A 20,389-nucleotide genomic window follows, 5' to 3' on the forward strand; every position below is an offset into this window, starting at 1 on the left:
CCCTTTAGCATCACCATAATAATAATAATCCATGAATTCCCAAGAATCCCGAACCAGTCACCAAATTCACTACCAACAAGTACCACTACATGGCCACGGAATAATGGCCGCACCACCACAACAACAACCACACCAGCAACAACAACACAGTTCGTACGGTTTAATAGACAATGTTAATAATTCTCCCATGATGCAACAGAACCCTCGATTTGGTTTTGATTACACTGATGGGTCGTCGTCGTCTGCTTCAGGGTTCAACATTGAGGCAGCTAGGAAGAAACGTGGACGACCCAGAAAGTATTCACCTGATGGGAACATTGCTTTGGGACTCTCGCCTACTCCAACGGTGCATCATAATACCCCTGATTCTGCTGCTGCTACGCCTTCTACCGATAACTCCTCTAAGAAGCTCAGAGGAAGACCTCCTACCCCTGGAAAGAAACAGCTCGATGCACTAGGTATATACCATCTTCTTTCTTTAAAAAAAAATTAAAAATTCTGTAACAGGGAGGTATATTTTAAGGCTTTTTGGTTATATAAATGTGTTGTCTTGGAAAATTATTAGTATTCAGAGTTTGGTTGTGTGCAGAAGTAGATGAAATATGATAGTGTTTGAAGATAGCTATTTGGTACTCCCTATGTTCCCTTTTACTTGTCATGTTTCTCTTCCCGAGAGTCAACCTATATGGACTTTGAAGGAAAAATTAAATCTTGCTAAAGATTGTAATTTATGCTAGTATTTTTGTGTAGTTTCTGAGTATCTAAATTTTAAGATATTGAATTAATCTAATCCAATTTAGCTCTAATGATTAGACAAATCGACTCTCGTGAAGCAAAACATGACAAGTAAAAGTGAACGCAGGGAGTATTTGGTAATACTTTGAGAATTAATTGTTTAACAACAATGTTTATGTGTTTATTGAAGCAACTGATATGTAGTGAGAGCAGAATATTTGCTAGGATTATATCATTTTCTATCTTCTGGTGAGAAATATTTTTCTTACATAAAGGTTTATACAATTCAATGTAGTAGGATATGGAGGAAAATGTTTTCCTTGAAAAATTCTATGTTCTGTTGGATATAAAAATAGGTGATCTATGGTACAACAACAACATACCTTACTGGGTATATTCAGGATAAAGTATTAGGGTAGTATTTCGGTAATATTTTCTAATTCTATTATTAGAGGTTGAGAACAATCTAAATGCTGGTTGAAGTAGGGTGGTATTAAGTAAGACTGGGATAATCTAACAAATATTGATTTTTGTCAACAAGAGATAGAAGTCAGTTTACTCTTTGAATATATCTCATCTTTAGTTTGAAAAATAGCTTCCTATGGAGTTAGGCTGCATTTTCCTCTATGCTAACAATGATTGTTGGGGTTTCTTGATGGTTGGCAGGTGTAGGTGGAGTTGGCTTTACACCACATGTAATCGTGGTGAACGTTGGGGAGGTAAAATTTGTTTCTCTTCTAAATTATTTTGGGTAACATTCTTATTTTTCCCCTTAATCTTAGTTTTTTCTTACAAACTTGTGCCAACTAAGTTACTGTTCTATCGAAATGTGTTAAACTATGAGAGATCTTTATGTTTGTTGTACGTTGTCTTTCTGCATCAGATACTTGATTTCAGATTCTTATGTTACTGGGATCAGTTCCTCATTCCTGACAATTGAGTGTCTCTGTGTAACCATCCAAAGCTTGCAACCCTAATAGAAGCTAAAAGTAAAGGACCGCAAGATACTTGTTTGGACTTCTTTAGTGATAAATTTATATATTCTATTTTACTTACTGATTATGCTTTCCACCATTCATCTACAATAGCCATGTTCAACCCCGCTTGTTAATCTTTATTAGAAATCCGTATTTGACATAAGCTTGAGACCTTGAGTACATTGCACTATCCTCAACCCCCCTCCCTTTTTTTCCTTTGTGGCTTTATTCAAGAATGAAACTGTAGAGTTGAATGGAATATTTTTAGTTCGTTAGCCTCTGAGGGAAATATTGAAACATGTTTTTCTTTTTAAAGTTTCCAACGTTTTGTTTTTCTATATTTCCCAACTTGTGGAGCCACATTATTTTCTGCAAACTATTGGTTGAGTTTAAAAAGAAAACTTCTAGCGTATTATTCATGATTAAAGAAGGTTACGTCTTCCTTCTCTTGGTTATTTAAAAAAGAAGAGAACAGTTACTTTTTCACCATTGTTTAAAAACTTGTAACCTTTTATTTTCCTTTTAGAAATTTCTTTAGGACATACGAAGAAGAGAGAACAGCTCTCGCTTCTCTGTAGACCTCCAAGGTATCAAACAACCAACAATAGCCCCACTAACACAGCCAACCAAGTTTCGATACGATCACCACTGGAAAGTGATTGATTTGAAACTTGATTTTGAGCTCTGGAGTGAAAGAAGAGCGAAAGTGCTAGTATGTCAAATCTTTCAACTGGCAGCAGAAATAGCTTGAAACGTATTTAAAAAATGGAAACAAAAGATTAGCTTTTACTTGTAAAAGTTGACACAAAATCCTTATGAACGATGAAGATATGTGAGAACTGGAGCAGTGCAGGGAGATGGGAGGATGTTTTCATACCAGAAAGGAGACAGGAGAATGACAAACATCACGCAGAAAATTTGCCTATTGCAAGATGGAAAGATATAGCTGTGAGAGTTCAAAGATTCATTCTAAAAGCAAGTTGCCAGAATAAACCCAACCAGAACAGCTCAATGCATAAGCTATATAGAGGCAGCTTGCAAACAACAGTTACCAGAGCCCACAACAAGAATTTATAGAAGACAAAGCAGGATCAACACTGAAAAGAGCTCGTACAGCTAAGGAAAACATTCTGAATAAATAGTTGAGGAAGAAGTTTTATCAGGAGGAAGAGATGACATTCCAAAATGTTCTGGATTTGGTAGTGGGAAAAAACAATGCGGAGGATACTAGCTAAAATTAAAGTATATGAGATGAATGAGCTCCAACTTCTATTCAAAATTCAGTCAAGGAGGCAGAAAGGATGAATGCAAGGAAATGGGAATGGAAGAACATGAAAATACACCTTTATGCTGTATACTGGAAACAGGGTGTTGTCTCCTACCCATCATTTCAATCTGGAGAGAATTTCGATAGAATTACAGAGATATGCTGCATTTGTGGATGGAGGAATCCATAGAGCACTCAAAGCGGCTTGTGGTGGATGCTTGGAGTTAGATGAAGATACATGCAACAAAACCCATATTAGATGGCGTGGTTTTGTGTCAAAGTGCTGACTGAAACCATAACTATAGTAGTCAAGGTCAATTAAGGGATGCAAATCTTCAGAATGCCAATATGGACCGAGACCACTGCAACAGTGGTTAAAGCCCGGCAAGTCAAACCAACCTGTTATCCAACAATTGTGCAAAAAGCCCCCTGTGTTTATTGGTTAGAAATAGTGGCAATCACTAAAATGTGGTTAGAAAGACAAGTTGATGGGACACACATCACATGATGCGATTGGTTCAGAAAATCTAGTAAATCAGATGGAAGAAAGAGGCAACTGTTGGATAACAGGTTGGTACAAACAGTAGCACAAACAAGAATGCGCCAAATATAACAACAGGCACAAATAAGAAACCAATTGGGCCCAATTTCTTAAGCTAGATAGAGATGAGATCATGTGCCTTTTCGTGAAAGAGATAATATCATTGAGGAATGTGCCTTCTCTTTCTTCTCTCTAACTAACGGCCCTTTCAACGTCCCTTTTGACGGGACTGGATCTGCTCTGGTGAAGCAGACGCCGGCGGCGTGACAGCACCGGCGACAGGTAGGTACACCTCTCCACCTCCCCTCTTTCTTGCTCTCCCTCTCTCTTCCCCCATTACCAGCCCCTGTCCCTCGCCGGCGGAAGTGAGACGAGAAGGGAGAAGTTTTCTTATCTGCAAGATGCTCAGGCGAACTGGTTGCCAGCCGTCGGGGGTGAAGGCGGCGGACACAGAAAAGCAGGAGGGGGTTTCCAGCAGACCTTGCGACCCTAGACCAGCCTTGAACCGGAGACTTTACGATGATCTTCCAGCGAGTTTTTGGGAAGGGATTTCAGCGACCATTTTTCTACCCCAATTGGCCGGGTTCCAGCATAGCAGGCAAGAGCTGAGTACTTGAGCTACGTGTACCGGTGACTTCTAACCATTGAACTTTATTGTTTTGCATTTTTTTTCGGTTTCTTCACTGCCTGTAAGTCGTTTGAAATATTTTGTTTGTTAATTGGGTTTCTAGTACCTAATACCTTTGGCTCTTGAAATTTGGTTGTACTTTCTGCTTTGCGTGTACCTTACTGTTTTTGTTGTTTTGAACCTTTTCTGTTGCTTTTGTTGAGTAGTGGCTGGGGTGGTAAATGGTGGAATAGGTTCATGTCCTGGGGGGCTGGGGTTGGGGTCGGGGCCAGGTGTTGGGTTAAATGTGAGACGTGAAGGGCGTGGTATTAGGAGGGGACATAAGAGTTGATAGGTTGAGGGTAGAGTCGTGGAACATAGGGACCCTTCAGGGTAAGTCGATAGAGCTGGTTAAGATTCTCAAGAAGAGAAGGATTAATATTGCGTGTGTCCAGGAGACCAAATGGGTAGGTTCTAAGGCTAGGGTTGTGGATGGGTACAAGTTGTGGTACTCAGGTAGTGAGAGGCGCATGAATAGAGTAGGTATCTTGGTGGACGAAGAGCTTAGGAGGCAGGTAGTAGAAGTTAATAAGGTCAGTGATAGGGTGATGACTATTAAGTTGGTCATTAGGGGGTTTACGTTAAGCATCTGTAGTACTTACGCGCCATAGGTAGGCTTGGACGAGGAGGAGAAGAGGAGATTTTGAGAGGTTTTGGATGAGGTGGTGCGAGGCGTGCCTAGCTCGGAGAAGATTTTCTTAGGAGGGGACTTCAATGGGCCCATCGGGTCTTTGCCGTTAGGGTATGATGATGTGCATGGAGGCTTTGGTTTTGGGGTTAGGAATGATGAGGGAGCTGCTCTTTTGGATTTTGCGAGGGCATTTGGGTTGGTGGTTGTGAATTCCAGCTTTCCGAAGAAGGAGCACTTGGTTACTTTCCGTAGTAGGTTAGCTAAGACCCAGATTGACTTTTTGCTGCTTATGAAAGGGGATAGAGTTTTGTGTAAGGATTGTAAGGTTTTTCCGAATGAGAATTTTGCGACCCAACATAGACTTCTGGTGATGGATTTGGTTATTAAGAAGGGCAAGAAAAAGAGGGGTGGGGAGGGTCGGCCTAGAGTTAGGTAGGGTGGCCTGACTTCGGCCAGTGCTTTGGAGATAGGGGTGAAGTTGGAGGGGATGGTGGCGTCGGAGTGTAGGGGGGACGTGGATAGTATGTGGGATAGGGCCGCGGGTTGCATCAAAGAGACTGCTAGAGAGGTTTAGGGTGTATCGAAGGGCTGGTCTGGCCGGCATCGGGGGGACTGGTGGTGGAATGAAGAAGTTAAGAGTAAGTTGGAGACGAAGAAGGCAACGTATGTCAAGTTAGTTGAGAGTAAGGATGAAGAGGAGAAGGGGGTGAGCAGGGAGGAGTACAAATTAGCTAAGGAGGCTAAGTTAGCAGTTACGGCTGCTAAGACAGCAGCTTTTGAGAAACTTTATTCGAAATTAGAGGAGAGAGGCAAAGAAAAAAGGTTGTATAGGCTTGCCAAAGCTAGAGAGCGTAAGGGTCGGGATCTGGATCAAGTGAAATGCATTAAGGGAGAGGATGACAGAGTTTTGGTGGAGGACGTTTTAATTAAGAAAAGATGACAGTCGTATTTTCATAAGCTCTTGAATGATGAGGGGGACAGAGGTATTGTGTTAGGGGAGTTGGAGCACACCGAGGAGTGTCGCGATTTCGGCTATTGTCAGCATTTTAAGGTGGAGGAGGTCTATGAGGCTATTCGCAAGATGCGAAGGGGCAGGGCGACGGGGCCCGACGAGATCCTGATGGATTTTTGGAAGTTTGCCAGCGAGGCAGGGTTGATGTGGCTAACTGATTTGTTTAACAACATTTTCAAGTCCGCCAAGATGCCCGAGGCGTGGAGATGGAGCACGATCATTCCTTTATATAAGAACAAGGGGGACATTCAGAGTTGCAACAACTACCGTGGTATTAAGTTGTTAAGTCACACGATGAAGATTTAGGAGAGGATGGTGGAGCGGAGGTTGAGGAAGATTGTGTCTATTTCGGAGAATCAATTTGGATTTATGCCTGATCGCTCGACGACTGAGGCAATTCACCTAATGCGGAGGCTGGTAGAGCAGTATAGAGAAAGGAAGAGGGATCTCCACATGGTGTTTATCGACTTGGAAAAAGCGCATGACAAAGTTCCTAGGGAGGTCCTTTGGAGATGCTTGGAGGCGAGGGGGGTCCCAGTGGCGTACATCCGTTCGATTAAGGACATGTATGAGGGGGCGAAAACTCGGATAAGGACGTTGGGAGGGGATTTCGAGCATTTTTCGATCTTATCAGGGTTGCACCAGGGATCGACTCTTAGTTCGTTTTTATTCGCCTTGGTAATGGATGTGTTGACGCGGAGTATCCAAGGAGAAGTGCCTTGGTGTATGCTTTTTGCGGATGATATAGTTTTGATTGATGAGTCGCGGCGAGGTGTTAATGATAAGTTGGAGGTTTGGAGACAAACCCTGGACTTGAAAGGTTTTAGGTTGAGTAGGATCAAGACGAAATACTTGGAGTGCAAGTTTAGTGATTCGAGGCAAGAGGACGAGGTAGTAGTGAAGTTGGATTCTCAGGTGGTTTGTAAGAGGGATAGCTTTAGGTATCTTGGGTCTGTGATTCAGGGGAATGGGGAGATTGATGAGGATGTCTCGCACCGTATTGGGGCAGGTTGGATGAAATGGAGGCTCGCCTCAGGAATTTTATGCGATAAGAAGTGCCTCCCAAGCTTAAAGGCAAATTCTATAGAGTTGCGGTCCGGCCGACTATGTTGTATGGAGCGGAGTGTTGGCTTATTAAGAATTCTCATGTCCAAAAGTTGAAGGTGGCGGAAATGAGGATGTTGCGTTGGATGTGTGGATTTACGAGGGCGGATAGGGTTAGGAATGAGATTATTCGGGAGAAGGTTGGGGTGGCATCGGTGGAGGATAAGATGCGGGAAGTGAGGTTGAGATAGTTTGGTCATGTGATGAGAAGGGGCACGGATGCCCCAGTTCGTAGGTGTGAGAGGTTGGCCTTGGAGGGTTTCAAGCGGGGTAGGGGTAGACCAAAGAAGTACTGGAGAGGAGTGATTAGATGTGACATGGAGCAGTTACAGCTTACTGAGGACATGACCCTAGATAGGAAGGTATGGAGGAAAAGTATTAAGGAAGAGGGCTAAGGTGTGTGGTCGAGTCGTGGTTTGTAGCTAGGAGGGTTTGGTGTAGCTTCATTGGTAGTTCAAGGGTGGGGGTGGGGGGTCCTTGGTTTGTTTATGTACTTTACGTTTGTGGCTGTCGTATCTCTGGTAGTTTATCTTGTTGCTCACGTTCGACGTTTTTGTCTACGGTCCTTTGTCTTGAGCCGGGGGTTATCGGAAACAGCCTCTCTACTTCTTCGGAGGTAGTGGTATGGACTGCGTACATTTTACCCTCCCCAGACCCCACTATGTGAGAATATACGGGTTTGTTGTTGTTGTTGTTGTTGCAAGGACGAATAATGATAGAAGTGGGTGAGAACCTTATAAACCTAGGAGTCATGCAAAGAAGTTCTACCTCTTGCGAACATTATAGGAGTTGCTGACGATGACAGAAGCTTCTGAATGAGTGAAGAGGACCAATTTTTAAAGCTCAAAAATCAATTGAGTGTGGACTTTGAGGGTTTGAGGAAGTCAGGAAGAGGTGCTGAGGTTCTTCATAAAAAATGACAAGTGGAGAGGTAATGTGACATGATACATTTTAACAACCAACACCAAATTAGCTCAGAATGGGAAAAAAGAACTCAAGAAGTTAAGAGTTAAGTATTGACATGGAATTGAAAGAGACGGAGCAAGGGGTAAATAATCGTAAGAAGGTTTGAAAATGAAATTTTGTATCTTTATATGTGAAGGGGTTAGGCAAATGCAAGCTAAAGAGATTAGTTAACAGTTGGAAAGCAGTTTTTTACCGCTTCCAAAAGACAAATATGGAGGAGTTGAAGCATGGTGGAACAAGTACGGGTCAATAGTTTCAGCATTTGCTACTTGGTTGCCGGATATCAAGTTTATAATGACAATTGTCTTGGAAAAGAAAAGATATGTGGGAGAAATTTAAGGGATGGTTGTCACTATTTGTGAATATCTTTATTAAAGACATCTATTCGGGCAAAGGTATTTATGTTGGAATTAACAAGTTTGTGTTGCCGGAAGGCAATTAGATCCTATCCTGTACTGTGGGATTCTAAGCTGTTAACACGTGATATTTTCCATAGCCATGAGGTGCCACTGTTGGCCAAGGTTGTAAGACTATCATCTGGTTTTGTCCCCTGCCAACTAAGCACAAAAGGCAGAAAATTTGGTCAAAAGTTGCCCTTTACCCTTATGAAGATTAGTTCAAGATCATTCATGTTGTGTTAGTTTCAACATTTGTTGCTCAGTTGATTGCTGGATTTCATTTTGTTATGGCAGTTGTCTTTGAAAAAAAGAGAAGTGGTGGAGGTTGATGAGATGGTTTGTCGTTATTTATCAATATTTTGACCAAAGACTCTATTCAGGCAAAGGTTGTTAGATTTGTGAATTCACTAGTTTGCATTGCCTGAGTGCTATTATATCCTATCCCCATACTATGGGATTCTAAGTGTTAAGATGTGGTAGTTTTTTAAAGTCATGAGATGTCAATATAGGTCAAGTGGCTTTGGTCGATTAATTAGATAGTTTTAGTTGCTTTTTGGGGCAAAGTAGATAGGAGGAGATAACTGCTCCCTCCCGTTTCAATTTGTGTGGCTTGATTCGGAGTATGTGGGTCAAACTAACTAATGCTCAGTGTTACTCTGGACATAGAACCTTCAATTTTTTTGAAATAGAGTTTACGTATTTAGAAACTACTTGAAGAAGTTAAGAGTTAAGTATTCCCGTTTCTAAATACTTTGAATTGTTAATTATTGATGTGAAGTAGATCTGGAGTTTCTACAGTATGTGATGGTATTATGCAGATAACTTATTGTATTCTATTAGAAGGAAAGGAGGTAGGGCAGATTTCTTGGCATGTTTTGGTTCAGTTTACGTTGATAACTAGCAGTTTCACATCCCGTAGATAAGTTTGCCAATGGAATGAAAAACAAACATTGAGATTTCAGTTTGAAATTTTGATTGCTCGTTTTGTTCTTTCTTTCTTTATTAACCTTTCCATTTCGGATTCATTTTTATTTTCTTTCATGTCCTTGCATTCCTCCTGCTGTTTTCTAGACCTTAATATTTTATAGAGAATGAATTAGCCAAATCTGGAAATCATTGAAAAAATGTAGGGGGTTGAATTTTCTTCATTATTTAGGCTCTCATAAGATCCATTTCATGTAAATATCAAGGTTCATGCAAATGTAGGGCATCTTGGTTAGAAAACTGAAACTTTAATGATGGAAGGTAGGTTATATACACATTTTTTGGGAAGACCTTTTTTTAACCTTGTACCGTACCATGTGGTTCTTTCTCCTGAAGGTGCTACTGCTTCTAGAATGTGTGTTTTGTTCCATCATTTGTGGTAGGTAGTCTCACAAATCACAATGTTAGTGCAATGTGATACCTTTGTCTTCTCTGCCCTTAATTATCTATGTTTGAGGCTGACTTTTTCCTATGATGCAACTCTGTTTTCTTGGTTGAAGGACATAGCATCAAAGCTAATGGCTTTCTCAGAGCAAGGACCCCGTACAATTTGCATTCTCTCTGCACATGGAGCCATTTGTAATGTCACCCTCCGCCAACCAGCAGCAATGGGTGGTAGCACTGTGGCGTATGAGGTTTGTATGCTTGTGAGCTTAAAGATGCCTGCTGTATACTATGCTTTTAATGTTGGTAATTGCTTTATCTGGAGGCTTATATCTGAGTAATCCAATGCTTTTCTTGATGCTGATATGGAAAATCCACTTCGGCATCCCCTTTCTTTTTAAGATATTAATTTGGACATAACATATAATTCTTTTAGTCATGTGCTGACCTTTGATTAAATGATGAAAGTTGACTGTTATTTCTTGTTAAACCAATTTGTATGCTGGCTTAACTGCGTCTTTTGCATGATTTTCGAGAAACCATTATAATGTCAACCATGTTTTGGGGTCCTTGCAACTGCATGGCTGTAGTGATTTTTCAGGAAATCTCTCTTTGTTTGTGATAAACAGTTGTGAAGTTTGTATTGTTCTTCACAAGAGGTGGCTTTATAATTATTAGTAACAGGTTCTAATATGCTTGACCTAGAGTTGCAACCAAGAGAAAACTTGACACCTTTTCAAATGTCACTTGTCAGTGTGGCTTTAGCATGTTTACTCCTTGATGACGAGAAGGCACAAGGGTTATCTTTTGCTAAATTGTGCAGACTCTTCCATGATACACCTCTTCACTTTCGATGCCACATCAAGTAATCTGTTTTTGTTCAGTATCTTCATGAGCTTGGTTAGGCAAAGGAATATTGGCAATTGAGAGAGAGGATGAAATTTGAGTGTCCTGCCATTCTCATATTTATCATCTATGACCAACTGATTGAGGTCAAATTTTGAGATTGAATTATTTTGGAGATCAAGGTTTTCTATTTCAATTTAGGGTGTGTTCAGGTGTGAAGGAAACCATTTTCTGGATTTTCCAATGTTTGTCTGGTTAAAATTCTTCAACAATATGTTCTTTAGAAAAACAAGCTCCTTGAAAAAAAAGGAAAATGATTTCCTTAATAGAAGTAGGGAAAACAAGTGGCATTGTCTCCTCCCACTCTCAGGGCTTTGGTCAGTTAGTCCCTGTTGAAATACAGATGGTTGTTGGTGACATGTATTACCGAGTCTAGCTTCAAGGGGATCCTTATTTAATAATGAATTGTTGTGAACCCATATCTTGTTGACCTATAAGTGCATTGGAGTTTGAACTAGCTGAGGGCTCTATCGTTTCTAGAATGTGCAATAACTGTATTTCTATGGTCAACTTGTCTTCCATTTTGTATGCACATCCAGAATTGTCTAAACATGATCATAGTATCTGCAGTGTTTTTTGCTTACCATATTCCAGCTTGTTTGGTCAGTCATTGTGTATGGTGGTATTCTTCATATGCAGGGCCGATTTGAAATCATCTCTTTATCAGGTTCATTCTTGCGGTCTGAAAGTAACAATACTAGAACAAGTAGTCTAAGTGTGTCATTGGCTGGCTCAGATGGTAGAGTTTTGGGCGGTGGAGTTGCAGGAATGCTTATGGCTGCAACACCAGTGCAGGTGTTGTTCTAACTACCTTTGTTCCTGCACTCGCATTGGAGTTCATATTGTTTAATTGATAACTGTCTTCAGTTCATTACCAGGTGATTGTTGGCAGCTTCATTGCTGAAGGAAAAAAGCCAAAGTCTAAGACACCGTCTTTGACATCACCACCTTCCAATATGTTGAATTTTGGTGGTCCAGCCTCAGGAGGGGCGAGCCCTCCTTCCCGTGACGCCTCAAATGACTCATCTGATGAAAATGGGGGTAGTCCTCTCAGCCATGAACAAGGACCTTATGGTAATGCTGGTCAACCATTGCATGGTATGCCAATGTATGCAAACATGAGCTGGCCAAACAACAGTGTTAAAATGGTACCTTAACCGACATAATGTTGCATAAATGGTAGCTTGCAGATTTTGGGCGTGAGTTTAGGACTTGAGGCTCCCCTCCCCACCTCCCCCTATTTTTATTGTTTTATTTATTTCGAATGTAGTTGATTGTGCTAGCTATGGTAAAACGCATGTCTGGTTGAGAGAAAGCCATTCATGGTGTTAGAAATGTTAGGTGACCTTGGGTTATTGTATTTATCTTGAGATTTCCAGAACAGAATTTATTTGTAGCTTTGTAGACTAGAAAGCCTTTCAACCCCTGGATTTTCTGATTTCTTTGATCTGTCTGCCAATATTTGTCTGCACTATAACTTGAATTTCAGAGTTACAAAACTTTTGTTACCTTTTTCAAGTAGAAAGAGTGATCAAGAAAGATGATGTTTCATATGACGTACTTGAATTTACATTTATATAAGTGACATTTGTCGAATCAGTAACAAAGGCATATAATCTGGAAATCAATCTCCATAAATACAATAAATAAATAAATAAATAAAAATACACTATCTTAGAACAGTAAGCAAAATGAGAGCAACCTACTATAAAGGAAATATTTTAAAAGGAATATGGTGTCTTATAACTACGTATGTAATAAATTACTCTTTTTGAATTGCAATATAATTTATTTGTTTACTATCCTCCAGAAAGATGATACGTGTATGCCATGTACATTTTCAGCTGCATATTACCTTAACGCATACTGCTACTTAATTTCCGCCCACTTTATATTAATCATAAACAATTCTGAAATTTATGGTTCTGACTTTGACTAGAGGATATAGCTGGAACTTGGAAATATCCCGTAAGATTCAAGGTCTGCAAACTCTATGTAAGCAGTCAAAATTGTCTCAATGAACTGAATATGTTATGGCTAAATAAAGTGCAGACTTAGCAATTTTGTTTGTTTGTCTGGCTTGTGCTTTGTAACTACTACTTTGGCGATTAATGAAAGGTATATAACTTGTTAGCCAGCCGAATTACGAATACCTATTACCGATCTGATTTCTTAACCTCGTTAGTTAATACAAGATTTAACTTCCTTGTTGAACTTTTAAGTACAAAATTTACAAGTTAAGGTATTAATTAGTTTCTTTTGAATTATTACTTGTAATTAATTGATTATACAAATAGAAAGTTGCAGAAAGTGCGAAGTAAGAATCCAGCAGAATGCTAAGAGTAAACGACGTAGATTAATCGGAAACGAACAGTATTCTTCCTAGGGCAACTGAAGACGTAAACATCTATGCGCTTTCTTGATGGAAAATAAACGTGTCACTCTAACCGTTTTAAAATTTAGATGAGATGATCACATACTTTAATTTGTGAGAATATGCTGAATATATTGTTATTGTAAATAAAAATTAAAAGGCTTTAGATGAGATTGTCACACATTATTATAATAACAAAGTAAACAAAGATCCTAAATTCAAAAAAAAAAAAAACATTAGAAGCGCTTAAGATTGTCACACATTTAAGCATTTCCTAATGTGTTTGTGTGTGTATATAATATATATATATATATATATATATATTAAAAGTGTGAAGTCTTGCCCTTCATTAAAAGACCCGCTTTAGACAAAATTGTCTTTTCATTATTTTTCTCAATTTATTATATAATTAATTTCATAATATTTTGACTCATAAAATATATAGGATCAGATTAATATGGTAAGACTTTTGATTAAATTAGGAGTGTGCTAAAATATATATATGGTAAAAATTTAAAAAGTGTGTAAGAAAAATTGTATTTTCAAATTTTAGGTCTTCAATTTTCATCAGGAGTGCTAAAATATATAAATGGTAAGAATCCTAAAAAACGTGTAAATAATATTGTATTTTCAGATTTTAGGTCTTCAATTTTCAGATTCTAACGACGACTCTCATAGTTCTTGGTGCCTTTGTACCTGTTTATCGTTTGGGTGCTTGATTTCAAGCTTTTTCTTCATCATTCTAGTTTTTTCAAGTAATTTTTTTTGTTGGATTGTTATTGTTTTACTTAGTATTTGTTTTGATCATTTCAATGTGAAATTTTGGATTATTACATAATATTTTTGTGTGTTTTGTTGCAATTAAAACCTAATAATCGGCAATGGGTTCTTCTTTCTTGATAACTATTTGTGTTCTTCTTTTAGTTGAATATTTTAATCGAAAAGCTGAATCAAAACAGGCATTCATATTGCTGATAAACGTTGTTTTTATGCTTACGTTCAAAGTGGAATGGTTGGAGATTTAGCCTTCATGTGTCCTGAGTTCATGCAAATATGTTGTTGTAACTTTTTAAATTTTGTTCTACTTCAGTTGCTATATGAAATTCTGAATTGTGTTTGTAACTATGCAATCATTTTTTCACTGATCTTGCTGCATTTGGTGCACTTACCTCTGGTTTAAGGCTAATGACAAAGGAAACTTTTGACAACAGTAACCACGGTCTATGCAAAGGAGTTAGTATGTAAATCTGATCTCATTATTTAAAAGTTGAATAAAAAATAGTATGCTTGATGTACTTCAATTGTGACATAATTAATGTTCCTTCATATACTATACAGAGTTTCACCATACGACACATTAACATAGGAGATTTCCTTCATACTTTGGACCTCAACTAATATTTGTTGAGGTGTCTAAGTGAAATATGTGGATAACTTAAAGTTATAATTTATCTAAGATAGACTATAGTTTTATAGTGAAATATGGCTGCTCTTTTGTAATCAGAGGTTTCAATTTCGAGTAGTGAGCCTGAAAATTTTTGATAGGAAGTGCTACCTTCAAATGGCTCTATATGACACGAACTCGGGTTGAATGCATTCGTGGAGCACCATACTCGGGTTAAGTTCAAAGAGCGTGATTCTGATACCAAATATTTAGCTACAATACTTCCGTTGGAACTAAATGCGATATCGGTATATTCCATATTTGTAGTTATTTATTTGCCTAACTTTTCAATTTTTTTAACTATTGTTGCACAAGCTTCACTTTTTGAAAATCTTTAATTGCTATTGATTTTCTTAGACAAACTTTTAAGTTTGTTTATTCATGTTGAGTTCCAACATTGGTTACTTATGGCTAGAAAGATATGTTTGCATGATTTTGGGCAAGTTTGACTTGTGAATATGGCTTTTTCTCTTGAGTTAGGTCTAACGTTCATATTTTTATCGTATTGGATAGCTAAATATGGAAGAAAACAGGGAGAATAATGATTATGAAGAATAGCTTCTCAACTATGAAGAAGATGATGAAAAAATTCTTGAATCGGTGAGTCATACAAAAAAAGAGATCTTTGCACTAAAGTCAATTTTTTCGTTGTGTATTGTTATCGATTTTATATTTGTCGTCCATCAGATATAATGCGTACATCCCAATCTCTCTAAACTTTATTTGTGTTGAGTATGTTATTGTTGTTGTTCTTATTATATTTAAATTAAAGATATTAATATTTACATTTATTTTAATATGCATATTTCTGTCATTTACTATTTTTCTCAAATAATTATTATTTAATTATTATCCTATTAGTTAAAATTTAAAAATATTTTTGAGTCTCTTTTGGCTTATGAATCATATATGTCCTAATAAATATGTTACAAAAAATAAAAAATTATAGTTGGAGTCTTATTTTGGAACATGAGTCGTTTTTTTGGCAAAATATTTTTAAATAATTCCTTTTGATTTGTAAAATCATATATATGTGTCCTAATCCTTTTCGAAAAAACATAAAAGAGTGTCGGTCTCATTTTTGGTTGCATATAGGAGTCCTTTTAAGTGTATCATTTATGAATCTTTTTATTTGTCTATTTAAAAATTATAAATTTCAAAATTTTACCGTCTTTCGCACAATGTATTCGATATGACTTAAAAATATTATCTCAAGAGCATTTTTTTTATTCCGCCTTAAGAAATAAACTGTCGAAATGAATGAGTTGCCAAGTTAGAATATTGTACGGCATAGTGCTATGAGATAGAAGGTAAGTTTGGTGTTGGTTCATTTTTTTTCTCCTGTTGATTAAAGTTTTTGAAATAAGTGTTTTAACAATAAAGACCAAAATTGTTAGTCTATATTTATTTTGTACGTTAACATAAAAAAAAAAAGTAGGAACGAACTTTTCAGATCTTATAAAATATTTCAAAAGTTTGATTAATTTAGGAGGAAAGTTTTATCTATGATTCAAGTTCATTTAATTTAGGAACTTATAATAGACAAAAATTTTACTTATTATTTTTTCAAATAAGTATTATCATAATATTTAGGACGCTGATTTAAAATAAAATATTTTCAATATTTGAAACTTTAAATAAAAAAATACCATATATACATATTTGACAACCCATCCTCCCAAAAAATTCTCATAACTATTAATCCTAAAACTTTTGAAAACGTCACGTATTACTAATTAAAGTTACACGTTTTGCTTCTATTTATTCACAATTATATTATTGCCTGAGTGTCTTTATTTTAGAAGACCCATAACTCCACCCCATCCCCTTTTTATTATTATTTTTTAATTTTTTGATTCTATCTTTAGAAAGAACGAAATTTATTTAAAAATAATAGTAATAATATATAAGGTTTGAAGTTTAATATACCATAATTCACGTTAGAGTATGACATTTATGGTAGCTTATTTAAATGAGAAAATAAAATTATAAAAAAAGTTAAAATATGAATATATATTCCATATGTGGTGAGAATTAATTAATTAGTAAAAGTTTGTTTTGTAGAAGAAAAATTTCACGATTTGGTGATACAATTGAACTAAGAAAAGGTAAATATAAAAGTATGAAAAAAGAAGAAAAAACAAATGATAAAACCTTTATTCCAATTATTTTATTTTATTTAACTTTTGTAAATAGTTTATGGAGAAAAATAAAAATTTATCATGTTTAGGTACTTTTTTTTTTTGAGGAAAAGTCTTAGAATTTTATAAATTGAAAGCCCTTTCTTTTTACAATAATATACTAAAATCGACGAGGTAGTTTTTGAATTATTTAATTTGTCTTTGTTGTCATGAAGGTTCCTTTATTTTTCACACAATGTCTCAATCTCAATAACATGCTCAAATTAAAAGATAGATAAAAGTGTACTAAAATCAAAGAGGGGGTGGAGACCATTGTATTTAAAATATATAGGAAGAAGAATGAGTATTAAAATCATGTCTTCTTGCTCTAGAATAATAATTTCCTATTAAATTATTAAAAAAATAGTATTTAAAGGTAATCCGAAGAAAAAAATTTGACTCCTAAATCTAAACTCTTAAAATTTGTGTTGTTGATTTAGGATTAAAGAACTCTTTTTAAATAGTTAATCGTAACAATATTGTATTTTGGCGTGAAAAGTCCTAAAGATTTTATGTCAAATTTTTTAATTTTTTGATATATCTAATTTTTCAAAGTAGAGCATTCTTTTTTATTGTCTTTGTAAAGTTAGTTTCTTACCTTCTTCACAATAATATTCTTGTGTAGGTGAATGCATGTGAAGACATATTCATGTGGAGCATGTGATTTGAGACTTCGCGTCGATTGTAATACGTTTGAAGGAATGTTTTTTCTTAATTTTGTTCTCATTCATATTGGTCCTATTTATATTATTAAGGGTGAAGCAACCCAAATGTTGCACCCTAGATGACGAAAATTCAGTAGTCGAAAGCATCACTAGCTTAGACTCTGACCTGACTAACATGAGGCACGTGGAATCCCATGTGAATCAGTAAGGACCACCTTGCAAGGCTAAATACTCCTGGGTTACCGATAGCGAAGTAGTGCCGTGAGGGTAAAGAACCCCTTGGAGTGAAATAGAACATGAAAGCATAAGCTCCCAAGCAGTGGGAGGAGCTAGGGCTCTGATCGCATCCTTGTTGAAGAATGAGCTGACGATTCATAGGTAATTTCTTGGTTAAGGGAACCCACCGGAGCCGTAGCGAAAGCGAGTTTTCATAGGGTAATTGTCATTGCTTATGAACCCGAACCTGGGTGATCTATCCATGACCAGGATGAAGCTTGAATTTCACAAATTTATCCTATTTAACGAATGATAGAATATACTACTATTAGACGTGGTCATTAAACCGAAAAACAAAGATGAGTTTCAAAGTTCACAAATGTAGAAAAAGATTTTATTTAGTGTTTGAAGTTAACTAATATTAAGTATAATTTTTAAAATAATTTTATTTTTTATATATATTTTTATTAATTGATATGAGACACATATGCAAATCACATACACTAGTTAATTTGAATGTTTTTAAAAAACAAAATGTGAAACTAAATTTATGTACTTATTAGCAACCATGTATTTTTTATTGAGAATGAAGGTAATTGTATGATATGTGTTACCAAGACTTGAAGGTAAGATCTATAAAGTAATGATTATACTAGTTATGTTGTACTGGTCAAGAGCTCGCATTAAATATCAAAGTATAGCTAAAATGAGGATAGGAAAAAGGTTCAAATATGCCACTGAACTATCAGAAATGACTCATTTATGCCATCAGTTAAAAGTTGAGCCCATTCATGCCATCGCCGTTACAAAATCAGCTCATCCATGTCGTTACTTTTTAACGATGGTTTTCAAAAATAACTTTGCCACGTGGCTTTTAATTAGAGGTCCACGTTAATAATTAAAATAAGTAAAAAGGCTCAAATATGCCATTGAACTATTAGAAATGACTCATTTATGCCATCATTTAAAAGTTTGGCTCATTCATGCCATCACCATTATAAAATCAACTCACTCATGCTGTTACTTTTTAATGATGGATTTTTAAAAATAGCTTTGCCACATGATCTTTTATTAGAAGTCCATGTCATTAATTAAAAGAAATCAATATTAATTTCAAAATATCTGAAATTAGTTAGTGTCAGGATTATTTATTCCAGCATTTATACCATAATGATGGGAGAAGTTATCCCATATACATGGCGGGATAATTGAAATAGCAGACTTCTTTTAAACCGTTATTTGAAAATGATTTTTCAACAATGTGTGCTCCACTAATTCGTGATGGGAGAAGTTATTCCATATGCATAGCGGAATAATTAGGATAACAGACTTCTTTTAAGTCGTTATTTGAAAATAATTTTTTAATAATGTATACTCCCCTAATTCATGATGGGAGAATGGAGAAGTTATATTGGTACGCCTTTTTCTTTTTCTTGCTTGCCCTAATCGTTCATTGGTTTATTTTCTTGCAATTTTGAAGTATATATTGGAGTCACTGGAATTAAAAATAATCAGTTACTGTAGGATAGAATTTTTGAGGTTTCTGTTAAGCGTAGCATTTATAATGATTTAAAATCAACTAGAAATAGCCAAAGGATATAAATTAATCACTATTTTTTCTGATTAGAAAAATAGTTGTTGTTGTAAGAATTTTTTTTTTTAATGGGTGTGGGTCAGGTTATGTTAAATGAATTAGTTGTTTTTAATGGGTCTAAGATATTTTGAAATTAATATTGATTTATTTTAATTAATGTCGCGGACCTCTAATAAAAGACCACATGACAAAATTGTTTTTGAAAACTCACTATTAAAAACTAATGACATGAGTGAGCTGATTTTATAACGACAATGGTATGAATGTAACGCCCCAAAATTTCATCCCGAGATGTCACACGGTGCTTAGGGCTACACGTAGCCCCAAGCTAACCGTTGGAGCTAGATACTACCTCAAGGAATTCAGTTCAACAATAGTCATACACAACAAAGAGATATACCTCATCGGGTTCAAGAGAAATATTGAAGAATACTAGACTATACAACCAAAATATATTGAATGTCTGTACATACTAACCCTCTAGTCTGACAAAGCCTCTATACATCAAAATCAAGGAGCCATTGGGACAAATCCCTAACTGACCAAACAGTACTGAAAGCCATAACAACAGAACGATATCACAAAAAATATAGACACGGTCCTCGAACCATGAGGACTCACCACTGAGGAAACGTAATTGAGACACTCGAATATCGCTAACACGGTTGCGGCTAAGTACCTGAACCTACATTACGAGAAAATGTAGCCCATAATGAAAATATGTGGGTCAGCACTTTGGAATGTACTGAGTATGTGGGGGTGCATGAAACAATGCATATATCATCATCAATTTCGTAAAAATATGCATATGTACAATGATGGCTCACTTGGCTTGAGTTAGATTGAAACATACTTTTCATGATCTCATAGTAAATAAATCATATGATAAAAACCTCATAAATCATCATAAATAACTCAACTTTTCAACTCAAGACTCGGAGTGACTCGGTAATTCAAGATTCTCAACTCTTATGGACATAAGAGGTCCTTATAACCGGCATAAACCATGTGAGCTACATGGATTCCAACGTTTTGCCCTCCTAAGGAGAGAACCCCACATTGGCGGGAGCATCGTACTCTTGCCAGGGAGTACAACCTAAATTTAGTGATCACAATCTCATACTCGACCTCTGGCCCATAATTATCAATATCAATCCTACGGTGGCACATAGTTTTGGGGAAATACCATATTTCCTGCTCGGTGCTAAATACTACTCCCAGACACAAGCTCAGAACACGTTAGGAAATTCACCACAAACATCACAAGGGTCTATCATGAAGACCAAATCAAATCTCTTTCTCATTTATCAAATCATAATCAATTTGTGGATTCCTAACTCGACA

The 20,389-nt window shown here is 36.5% G+C and overlaps 1 protein-coding gene across 1 annotated transcript; it reads left to right on the forward strand.

The window, feature by feature from the left end:
- Positions 1-12,013, forward strand: LOC107872886 (AT-hook motif nuclear-localized protein 13; the record flags this gene model as incomplete). The annotated part of the gene is given in 5 exon segments (XM_016719537.2): positions 1-458; positions 1,402-1,454; positions 9,783-9,917; positions 11,212-11,367; positions 11,451-12,013. Coding segments are annotated over 5 exon segments (1,050 nt in total). The 3' UTR covers positions 11,730-12,013.
- Positions 12,014-20,389: the final 8,376 nt, after the last annotated feature.

Source organism: Capsicum annuum, chromosome 6 (genome assembly GCF_002878395.1).
Source record: "Capsicum annuum cultivar UCD-10X-F1 chromosome 6, UCD10Xv1.1, whole genome shotgun sequence".
Taxonomy (NCBI): domain Eukaryota; kingdom Viridiplantae; phylum Streptophyta; class Magnoliopsida; order Solanales; family Solanaceae; genus Capsicum; species Capsicum annuum.